We start from the raw sequence: 12,184 nt of genomic DNA on the forward strand, positions 1-12,184 counted from the left end.
AGAAAGGCTAGGGGGAGGCTGGGGGAGAGTCTGTGATTTAGTATAAGAAGAGCTGTGGCAAGGCTGGCCAAGAAAAAAAAGTCCTTGGCAGTGTTTTTTTCTTATCAGGTGCGAGATGCAAACTGTGCATTTCTAACAATACTCCATTTCTAACACCTGGATCATCATGGTCCCTTTCTTGCTTTAAAGGATCATCATACTCCCTTCCTGCTTTAACAATAATGAATCAATCACAAGATCAGACAAAGCACTGTAAGCCTATGAAATAAAAAGGGAGCTACTAGCTGCTCCTCGAACAGGGGTTGAAAACATTTTTGAAGATGTTGGCATGCCAGGGGCAGATGGTAGGGGAGCCACAAGGGGCCCAATTTTTGCCATGGCAGTGCAGCATGCATGCAGCCGCTGATGGCAATAAGTCAGGCCGGGGCTGCAGACCCCAGAGCAGCTGCAAGCCTACACCAGGGTCCAGAGCCACAGCCCCTTCCCTGCAGTGCATCTTGAGGTGGATGTGCAGGTGCCACCACCACAGAAGCAGGCCATGTTTCTGAACCCTGGTATAGCTGCTTCCAGCCTGCCTGCCACCTGCTGTGAGCAGCCTGGGCTCTGTGCCAGAGGCAGCTGCACACACACCTTTAGGCACACAGTGGAGAACGGCCTGCTGTTGCACTGCCCCAGGCACCTTCCCTGACCTGCGACCTGAGGCATGTGTGCAGCTGCCACTGGTCACGGAGTTGGGCCAGGTCCCAGTGCACTGGTTGCAGCCTCCCAGCTGCCTGCCACATTTGGCCTGAGCTCTGGACTGCTGCTGCCTGTCATGGAGTTGGGCTGCTTGCATTAGGGCTTGCAGTGTCCTGCTGCAAGCAGCTTGGACTCCGTGGCCGGTGGTAGCTGCCCAGAGCCTGGGATGGCTGTGGCATGCTGAGTAAAATGGCCTCACCTGCCATGCTCTGGCACACATGCTGGGGGCTGCAACCCCTGTCTTAGAAGCTTCGAAACTTAGCACATGAGCAAAGACAATAAGTGATGTAGCCAACAGAGGGAAAGGATAATTTTATAGTGAAATTGTTACATTTACTATAAAGTCGTGCTCACAAGGCATCAACACCAAGATAAATAAAAGTATTTAGGCACGTAATTCGTACTAAAATCAGTGGCAGTTAGGGGCCTAAATAGGAACTGCATGTCTGACTAGCCGCTGTCTAATGTTGTGTAGACACCAGGTAAAAAGTAAAATTTAAGGAGGGCAGTGGCATAGTAGGAAATTACACAGGCATGATTTGACTCTGATTATATTCAAACCCATCAGAACTACACAATCTTTTCAGCAAGCATTTCACTTTTCTATACCTGGAACCTCCCCAGGGAGCCCTGGAGGTTTCAAGCCACAGCACCTAATCCTGCCACCCCACAAAGATCCAGTTCTGAGTAAGAGGCAGAAGCCTGCCTTTTGTGGCTTGAACCCTGCTGGGGCTTAATGAAGCGGTTCAAGCTACAAGAAGATGTCCCCCACCCCTTGCACAGACTGGGATTACCCCAGTTTTGTGCACTGTCGTGATTGGAACCGTTTCAGGTTCAAGCCCCAGATAATGCCCCACCATGCTGCTGATGAGCTTATCAGCAGGACTGGGAAGAGCATTGCCTCTGGTGGCATGACCTATTCAGGGGACATCTAGGACAGAACGCTGGAACAAACCCTGCTCCCCACCCTGTGTCTGCTCAGTAGGGCAGGGAGGGGGAATGCATTGGTGACACTGCCTGAACAGTCCAGGGACTTTTTTGGAGTGTTCAAGCAGCAGCAGCAGGATTCCAACATGGCTCTTTGGCAATCTGCTGCTATGCAGATTATCAAAAAGCCAGTTCTGGGTCATGAGGAAAAGCAGAGGACAATGGGATATGGGTCCTCAGGACCCAAAAGAGGCATACAGGCACTCAAGCTGGCATGAGAGATGTGAGATCTTTGTGATAGGAAATGCTTTAATTTTTTGGCAAAAAAGCCATTTCTCGTCATTGAGAAATGCCTTGAACCTGCATATGCTAAGCTTTTGTTCTGGGAGTAAGGTGCTTCTCCTGGCATAAAAGTAACACTTGTCCATAGCCTCAGTTTACCTAAGGGAGCATTGACTCTTAAATGTATTACCAAACATTATTTCTTACTGATTGACTAACATTAATTTCCCTCATGAGACTGGGGTGTGTAAATGCATAGTTTGTGCTTGATCATGGCCTTAATCTGATCAGTAAATAAGCAAATATAACTATCTGCACAAACGTAAAAGATCTGTTGAATTAGAATGTGCCATAACCACATTTTAAATACTTTTAAATGCTTGGATTTCTTTTCTTTTTGTAACCCAAAGCCTTTTTTTATATAATAAATCACATACCCATATTTTTTCCAAATTATTTTAATAAAATTCAAAAAAGCTGCTTCAGCATTTTCAAAATTCAAAAAGCTGCTTCAGCATTTTCTCTGCAATTTATCCATAACCTTTTGCTATAATATGGTAGGTCTCTCATATACAAATTCCTTGTATTAATATTTGAGACAGAATGTAATAATATAAAAAGTAAATTAGAAGATTATTTTTTCTAAAACAATGTCAAAATTAATTCTCAAAATTCAGCTTAGATCTTTTGTCAATAGTCTAAAGTCACAGTTTCTTTTTTCCATTGCATTCCAGCAGGAATGTGGTCTGCATTTCATAACATGATCATATTCCATTGTAAGCAATATGATGACTTTTCGATAAACTTGCTGACAATACAGAAGTTTCATTGTGCTTTAAAGGGGTAATTATAACTTCTTAAATACATACTTTGAGAAACAGCTTCATAGGGTGGGGAGAAAAGATTGAAGAGCACAAAAACTGGGCTACACAAATTAAAAATTAATGCTTACAGATTTATATTACTTTTGGCATTAATGAATAAATGAAAACATAAAATTCATAAGACAAATAGCATCAGTGTGCACATTGTTATCTAGACTACAGCTGCCATTAACATGTGTGTATATGTATATAGAGATATACACATATATATATAATGTAATATATGTGTGTATAACAGTGTGTATATACATATGTGTGCAACAGGGGGCCTACCGGGGCCAATCTTGGCGTGGCCTGCCCACCTGTTCTTAGGCAAACCACTTGCCTTCCCGCCCACCACGCTTTGGTCTTAATTGGTTAATAGATGTAATTAGGCAGGAGGCTGCCCATTTTCTGCCCTGCTGCTAGGGGGCGTTATCTGCAGCTCCATTCCTCCCCTACATGGCAGCCCAAGCCTTGCTGATGGCACATTTGAAAACATCATGATGTCAGTCCCCACGATGGGGCCCAGAATCCTGCTGTAGGATCCCTAACTGAGTTCCTCCCTTCAGGTGACTCTGCTGCCATCATACTGGGCCATATATCTCCCTGCCACCGGTTCTCCTTTGGGTGTGGTCCCCTCACTGGGACCTTTGACTCACACTAGCCCCGGCCCACCTTCAGGCCAGTCGGGATCCCAGGCCCCTGGCTCTTGTGCCCTCTCAGTGAGCCTCATTGCCCTTTTGACCCTCCTGGTCCTGGCCCCCGCCTGGGCCAGTCAGGGGAAGCTCTGGCAGACCTCGCTGCATGACCCATACTCTTATCCCAGGGTCCCCCCCTCTGGGTCCTCCTCCACAGATGTGGGGAGCTGGGGTTACCTCACACCATGACTGGAGCCTCAAGGTCTCACAAGGGACTCTCACTCCCCCCTGGGCAGCAGGTCATGGTACTACTACTGGTGTTATATTCGACCCAAACTCTGCCTCCCCACATTGGAGGACTTACTGGGGTCAGGACTCAGCTCTCTCTCTCTCTCTGGCTGACCCCCTCTCCCTTCACAGGGCTCCACATGCTGCCCCCTCACACTGGGGGCTCCACACTGCTCGTAACACCCCCTTTACTTGGGGTCTCGGGGCTTCCCTCCACAGGTGGGCTCAGGTGGCTGTAGCCATGCCTGGCCCCAACTCTCCTCTTTGGGGTCTTGAACCCCCACAGGGCTCAGGCGGCCTTGGCCACACTTGGCTTCCAACTCTCCTCCTCAGGGTTTGCGCCCCCACAACTACCTCCGGTGGAACGTGACCCACCCTAAGGTGAGGGCTAGGGTTTAAGGTGCCCTGACCCACCTTCCACCAGGGTAGTAACTGGTTTGGCATTTCCTGGGGGCTCCCGCACCACTGGGAGCCCCACCAGGCCACCCACTCCCAGCAGGGTGTAGTTTCCGGTCGTACCCAGGACCAGGAGCCTCCTACCATCCCCTACAGCTCCTCCCTTACATCCAGATGAAACTTGGCAGCCCTCAGGCCAGGCAATGTTATTGCCCACCCTCCAGCAGCCAAACTGCCTTGTTTATATAGGCAGCCCTGAGCCTAAAATGGCTGCCCTCATTAGGCACCTGGAGGCTGCCAGCTCCAGGGCCTTAAAGTGTCAGGCACACCTAGTACCCTGCCACAATGTGGAGGCGGGGGGGGAAGGCAGGTGTGACCCAAGGGTGGGGTGGAGGGGGCAGACATGACACTTGCTTGGCCTGGCAGCAACAATGCATATTATATACAATGTATAATAATGCAATTGCCTTGAATGCAATATTACACATTCCTTTGCTCTCTATCAGTACTCTAATTATAATTTACTTTAGTTCACATTAACTATGCTAAAACGGCAATGCTACTGCATAAAGGATAACATTTAATCAACCTCTTATATTGCTGTAGTTCCAGTGTGATGCACCATGGTTAAGAACAGACATTCAGGGCATTCAGGGGAGGTTAAATCAGATCATAATGGCTGCCTAATATCAGGTAAGTCAGGATGGAGGGGCTAGCTAGGGGGATGACAGTGGGAAGGTGTGATCCATGAGGGATGGGGGAGGTGTGACCTGGGGTGCGGTGGGCAAGGCTGGTATGACCTGCAGGTGGGTTGGGCAGAGCCAGTGTAACCCATGGGGGGTGGGCAGGTGGCAGTAGATCAGGGGCAGATGTCACCCATGAATGGGGTGGGTGGGGCCAGCATTGCCTGGGGGGGAAGGTAGGTGTGACCCAAGGGTGGGGTGGGGGGCAGACATGACACATAAGGCGTGTGGGGGGGCAGGAATGACCCATGGGTGGGGTGGGGTCCCCCCAAGCAAACCTACACCCCCATCCCTCTTCCCACAACTGCAGCTGTACCTGCAGTGGTTTGTGGGATGGGGTTGAGAGGGCTGGCTAGTCAGTAGTGGGAAGCAAAGGGCCAGGAGGCACAAAAAATAGCCCAGTGTGGGGAATGGGAAAACAGCAGCCCTGTGGCTGGTGTCAGTGGCTGGATTTTCTTAGTCCTGGGGAAAACCAGTACATGGATGGAAGTTCCATGTACTGGTTTGATCTAAATCAGGTAAATCTGATACTACATAGATCCAGGTTAATCTTAAACTGGGTTCTGCAATTTTTACACGGTTTGTATGCACAGAACTTCTGTTCACTTACTGATTGCCCATCACTGAGACAGGGTCTGTAAGTGTAAAGTCAGCACCAGAACAAGCTAAGCTTAAATCAGGCAGTCATTTTGAGCCTGATTTAACCTCCCCAAGTGTCTGTACTCAGCCCACAAATTTAACTGCACTGAGAACATTCTGAAGTGTGCCTACAGCTATCTAAAGCTACAGGCGCACTGTTATTACTACAAGGCATGTTCACTACAGTTCTTACTGAACCCCACCTCCCCCCAAAGCCTTGTCCTTACAGTCTCTTCAGCCTCTAAGCCTGGTTGCTAAGAGCTGTAGTTATGTTACTTTTATTATACCTCCCTTTTCATACCAATTAATTATGTTAAGGCTGTTTAATTGTCAGAACATGACAATATAAATTAATTTGAACTGATTTTCTGATGCTTTTAAAATTGCTCATAATTCCTCATCTATTTAAGCAGTCAAGCAAAATATTGGCTTGTGCAGCATGTAGTAGTTTAGTTGTAGCAAATTTCTGCAATTTTGATGCATTTAAAACTTCCATCCCTTGTACCTGAAAGGTGAGTCCTGCATCTGAGAAGTGTTTTTATCCCACTTTTTCATACTGTTTGCAGCACTCAACCAATGCAGTTTTAATTTACGTTGCAGTACTTGCTATAAATGATGTTTTTTCTTTACTTTACTGATTTTTCCAAATGGGTAGCATAAGCACACACAGGCTGTAAAAAATTAGGGGGAGGAGAACAGCTGGGACAGAAAAAGGCAGAGATACTTCCCTTCCCCAAACCTGTTAACTTTTCATTTATGGATGCAGTCAAAACTGCCATCCAGATAGCCCTGCAGTGGGGTGCAAGGACAATACCTGTTCCCTGGGAAACAGAGTATTCACCAAGGTCTAGATTGCTTAGGTGATAAGAGGAAGAACTATAAATGGTCTTGGGCTAGGCAAAAGCATAACTCCTCTGTGTGTGGGGGTGGGCGGAGGAAGCAGGATGTTGCCTCCTGTTTTTGCCAGTGACATATATGTTAAACAGCTATTTAAATATCACCCCCAACAGTGGCACATCTCTGGCCACTACTCCTACCACTACTGCCACTCTGCCCTCCCCACAGCTAGAGCCAGAACCAGAGCCACTGCCAGAAGGTGCAGTGAGGCACCACCCTTAGGCAGTGCTTAGGGCTCATGCCCCACTCACCCAACCATCCTTATGCTACTGCAAACATAGGAGAACCCCTGGAAGGGCGATGGGACTGAGTAAAGTCATGAACTCAGTTTCTCCAACTTAGCTGAAAATTGACACAACCTTCAGTGAAATCCACTGGCTTTAGTGGGAGTTGGATAAGGCCTTTATAACCTAAGGAAAGAATTGCATGCTGTTTTAAGGTTGAATGATGATTCAGTGTAGGCTTTGAGTTTCAACCTCATAATAGGCTGTGTTCAACGAATTATGGTTTAAGACTTACGATGGTTCTTCAGACACCACAGCTCCTTCTTCCAGCTCTTGAGCTTGTTTATACCATGGCAGCTTTGCTTCTACAGGAAGTTTCTCTGTGGAACATACAAAGCACATGAAAACAGAAAACATGCAGGAACAATTCTATGGACATGGGGATCATTTCTGTAAGTGAATGTGCCTGTATTTACAAATGTACATGTGCACGGTGAACAGCAGAGAACAGGGAAAGGGTGAGAGACTCTGTTGTTTCTTGGAGTATACAATATTTGAAGAAATATGGTCAATAAGAGAGCTTTTGCTTTTACATTTCTAGAAAGAGCTTGGCTAATTATGTGTATAGTCTGTGCAGGTGAACATTTCAGCAAAGCATTTTTTTCAAAAATAATATTCACATCCAAGTTGGCTTGTGAAACCATTCATTTTGAAAATCAAAGGGGAAAACCAATTTTAAGTCATTTTGTAGAACCTGAATATTTTGAGCTGCATATTATGGCTTTTGTTTTTCTGAATTTGCAAAATACATTGAGCCTCTAGTCCTTCTCCCTACCATTTAGAAATAAATCATTGTGTAGTGCATCAAATTCATTTCCACAAGTCACAAAGGAGGAAGTTCAATGTTGTGTGGGGGGCTGGCAGCACTTCAACCTCATGTAAGCTTTCAAAATTAATGCCTAATTGAGGCTTATATGATGCATAAGTCCTTGTGCTGGCTTTCACGCCAAAACTATTTTCAGCAGAGGACAAAAAAATCCCCAGAAACCCATATTGACTCCATAATAGACCATCATTAACACTGCATTGATCAAGTGTCCAAAACCCTATCTACCTTTAAGTGTTACAGCCTCACAAGGCACATTAAACTGATAGATTATGACATTGAAGAAAATCCAGGTCTGATGAGTGATACCACAAGAATGAGAGAAAACCAAAACAAAATAGTTCAGTGATGTTCTTCACCTTTAAGCTTATCAGTTCATCAACTGTGTGGATTTAAAAAATGAGTTGGATACTTTATCTGTCATTTTTGATGGAAAACATAACAGCTGCTTTTTCCCTCCCTCCACGATCTGCATAAAATATAATAAGCTGTTTTGGGGAAGAAAAAAGTCCATGTTGAGAGCTAAATTCTGTTTTCACAGTGGCATTACTTTGGACAATCTGTGCTTAACTCAATAGAACCACTCTGGCTTTACATTGGTATAAACTGAAAGCAAATTAGGCATTACTCCTCCAAGTCACCTCTGAATTTTTACTGAGTATTTTTGGTCAGCATTAGAAAAAAATAGCATGGAACACCAAAGTTGAATACAAAGGATGAGAACCAGGGTCAGGTCTCTTTACCACTTCAGTCCCATTTAAGCCTTCTAGATTCAGTAATGCCAGCCTACAACACCACTTGTGCTGGCCTACAGCTAAGGGTTAATTTGACCTGAAAGGAATGAAAATTTTCAGGTATTTGGTGCATGTCGTACTGGAAATTTTGTATGACACTACCTCAACTGCCAGTAGCGATATTAGTAATTTATAAGGATCATAATTTGCAATACCACATCTTAGCTACTGCAAACAATGCAAGCAGACAAGTAAATGCAAAGGTTCCTGGGAATAAATTAGTGGCTGGGAGGGAAAAGCACAACAGTAGAGTTGTTATGCCTTCATTACCAGAAATAACTAGCTAGGATCCTTTTCTCCTATATTTACTGGTGCTGTATAAGGATGAATATATGCCAAAACAGCTCTTAGATTAATCTGTATTTTGCTGCATTTGTTATCCAAAAATGTAAGACAGATGTCTATTTATACACCATACAGCTTATATTACAGGCTTTGGAAAGCCAGAAATTATTACTTTGCTTTCATTTTTAATGCTGCTTCTTACAAAATGCAAAATATACTCTTCTATGCAGATAACTACAAAATTACTTTTTTTATAAGTTTTCATTTTGGGGTGTGGATGTGGGAAGAGATGGAAGTAGAGTAAGTCCAATAATTTAAATTATAAAATGAACTACTGTATTAGGGGTGCGATTTGACATATAAGGAAACAAAATAAATTCCTAATGTAATTCAATGAAGAAGCTAACATTTTAGAGATAAAAGAATAGCTCACCTTTCGGTAACAGATTTCTGTTTTTAATATGGTACAAACTCTTAGACTGTGTTATTCAACGCAACTGACAAGAGGAGCACTTCATTCTCTTCTAAGCACTGCATTCTCTTCTAATATTAAGAACCGATATTTCAGCTACATGCACTCTGGGCCAGATACAGGCTTCTACCAGTCTAAACTCAGAACAGAAGTTCAGCACACACAGACTGGTTTAAAAATGGTGGAACCTGGTCTAAGATTAGGAGGTCTTCTCACAACCAAAGGGTGAATGTGTTCTGCTTGTTACCATTCTAAACTAAACCGATTACAGAAAACCACATAACTTAGATCCATTCTGTTTTGGGCTTTTTGAATGTCTGTACCTAGCCCTGAAATGTACCAAATGATCCTTTATTAGTCTTGTACACAGTCAGCACTGACAAATGCCCAGGCCCTGGCTCTAACTCATGGTGCTTTACATAATGCTGTTAGCCTCTTGGGTTGGGGTGGAGGGGCAAGGGGAGGAGAGATGGAGCTACCCTTTGGAGTTGATTGAGTAGCCCCCCCTCCCCCGCAACTGTAGTGTTGTCTGCAGGAAGGGAAGGGGGAGAAGCGAGGGGGATGGGGAGGCTAGTTTCAAAAAGTTAAGTTAAAACTGCTGTTTGCCCTTCTATTTCATACAGAGAACATTAAGATAAAGATTTGTTCTTTATTTTCTGTTTTACTGGGTCAACCGGATGGAATCATTGATTTTCTGACCTGTGTTAACCCTGCTTCAAAAAGCAATAGTAAGGTAGGAGGAAGTATTGGACAGAAGATATGTGTTTTTCTACAGATATTGGCTATAATAATGTTAGGCTTGTTAAATAAATCATCTCTTTTTGGATCGATCTCTAGCAGCATTCAAGGCCACAGGAACATGGGGCTGCAAATTGTACCACCTGATACATATGGAAGCATTGAACCTGAAGCAGTTTACATTTAAAACCAAACCAAAAAAAAGGTCTTCAGATGAAAACAACACATGGCATGTGTGGTTCTCCTTTTGTGAGGAGATGAAAGAAAGAATGAACCACTCAGTATTACATTATATAATGTACGATTGGAAGCTGCTCTGATACTACATCAGTATTGTAATTAATTCCATCCTTTATTATGATTGGAAAGATCTTTTTAAATATTATCTTCCATTAGCAAAGTGCTACAGGGACAATGTAACTCAGCTGGAGTACACCACAGATGAATCTGGACTTCCTCTCTAGGGGCATCTATACATTAGGCTGTGTGAAGCTTCAGTCTCTGATTTAATCTGGTGGAGATTTGGCCTGATTTGGTGGCTGAATTTCCGAATCGGAACTGAATCAGAGGACCTTTTAATCTCTCTGAATTGAATCGGAACCCACTGAATTGGTTCAGAGAGAATTGGAAAGATTCGGTGATTCTCTATATACCTCTAGACAGCAGGCGGCTCATAAATGCTGCAATGCTGGGGCACGTGGAGTGTCCCACAGAAGCGTGGGGGGCTCCCAAGCACATTCAGCAGCAGACCCAGAAGTGGACCAAAAGCACTTCCAGTCCACATCCGGGTTCACCACTGAGCATGCACAGGGCCCCCCATGCTTCCATGGGATGCTCCATCTGCCCCAGCATTGCAGTGTTCATGAGCTGCACCTGGTACCTCGAGGCATGTAGAAAAAAACATTTAAAGCTGTGTCTATGTCTGAATCACTGATTCTCCAATTCAGCATCGAATCTTCAGATTCGGCCGAATCAAGTCAGGGACAGCGAGCTGAATCAATGAATCAAATTACTGTCCCTGATTCGTGCCGAATCTGAATCCAAATAGAATAGGGCCTTCTTCACATGCCCCTACTATACATGTGCTCTAGGGGCAGGAAGAGGGGCTTTAGTTAGAGTGGCTTTGAGCAGCTACCGCATCACGTGTATTCAGTTTCCTGTGCTTCAAAATGGTGACGGGAGCCAATTTGAAACATGGGGACACTGAATACATGTGATGCAGAGGCTGCTGGAGCAGTCTTATTAGCATGCTCCTGCAGACTTGCAGTAGACTCAATTAATTGAGTCTGCTCCAACATGGGCTAATTAGCACGTGTCAGAGCAGAGGTCCATCATGTGCATAGGTGCCCTAGGGTGCTGAGTCCACAACTGACAATACTAAAACAGGAGCCTATTAAGGAGCTACAGGATGCCAGTGACTGGTGCAGTAATGGCAGAGTCTGGTGGGTAGCAGTTCATAAATTACTGCATTCAGGTGAACTCAGGAAAGTGTAGTTAAGATACCAAGATGCAAAATCATTTATTTTATGTGGAAGAGCCCTACCTTTGGGTTTATAGCAAGGAGTGCGTACGATGCATTCTTCCTTTATGTGAGGCTTTGTTTTTGGGCTGCAGCCTCCTGTGTGCATCCCTCTGTGATCAATGCACAGAACTACACGGTATTTAAGCCCCTGTCCACATGTTATAGTGCACTGAAAGAAAGAATAAGCACAGAATCTCATATATGCAGTAAATACAAAAAAAAAAAAATCCCCAAGGGAAAAATGTTGTATACAAGAATAATGTATTAGCAGTAGAGGGCAAAATTGGGAGCAGAAACAGGTCACATAGATGATAGATCAGTCATGTTATTTGGTACTGACCAGTTAAGAAAAAGCTGACCGACAGTTGCTGTTTCTTCCTTTCTGTTTTGTACAGTTTGCTTTAGACATTTGGCTACTGAGTTTCGCGTAGTGTCACTCCAATACCACTCTCAGCAGTGGCCACTTGGCCTCTGGTCATTAATTCCATATCTGACTTGCTTACTAACATCTTGTCATTTTCAGCTATGGCCGCTTCTCTTCTGCTTGCACTAGGTACTAGAACTTACAGAATGTAACACCAAGATATTTTGGAAGATGGCACTATGCAGAATGAGAAACCATTTTGGCTTCATTCCTTCAAACATTTTCTCATGTCCGATTTCTTGTTCTTAGTAAGATACAGCATTTTTTCCTCAGGAAACCAGGCTTCAGAGATAGCTGGACTGGAGACATCTAAAGAGCATTAACCAAAGAGAATGACAGTAAAAAGTAACAGCGTGGAGAGGGTCCAGAGGAGGGCCACTCGCATGATCAGGGGACAACAGTGCAGGCCCTATGAGGAGAGGCTA

The 12,184-nt window shown here is 44.5% G+C and overlaps 1 protein-coding gene across 10 annotated transcripts in view; it reads right to left on the reverse strand.

The window, feature by feature from the left end:
- ADAMTSL1 (ADAMTS like 1) overlaps positions 1-12,184 on the reverse strand; it is a 639,880-nt gene that overhangs the window by 145,875 nt on the left and 481,821 nt on the right. For all 10 annotated transcript variants that reach the window (XR_002104654.1, XM_019554877.1, XM_019554882.1 and 7 more), the window contains 2 exons: positions 11,357-11,504; positions 6,934-7,018 (listed from right to left, as the gene is read on the reverse strand). Coding sequence is in view for 9 of the 10 variants with exons in the window: in XM_019554877.1 (XP_019410422.1) it covers positions 6,934-7,018; positions 11,357-11,504 (233 nt within the window). In the remaining variant the exon portion in view is untranslated. The remainder of the gene's footprint in view (positions 1-6,933; positions 7,019-11,356; positions 11,505-12,184) is intronic.

This window comes from Crocodylus porosus, unplaced genomic scaffold (assembly GCF_001723895.1).
Source record: "Crocodylus porosus isolate Cpor-Errol unplaced genomic scaffold, CroPor_comp1, whole genome shotgun sequence".
Lineage (NCBI taxonomy): Eukaryota > Metazoa > Chordata > Crocodylia > Crocodylidae > Crocodylus > Crocodylus porosus.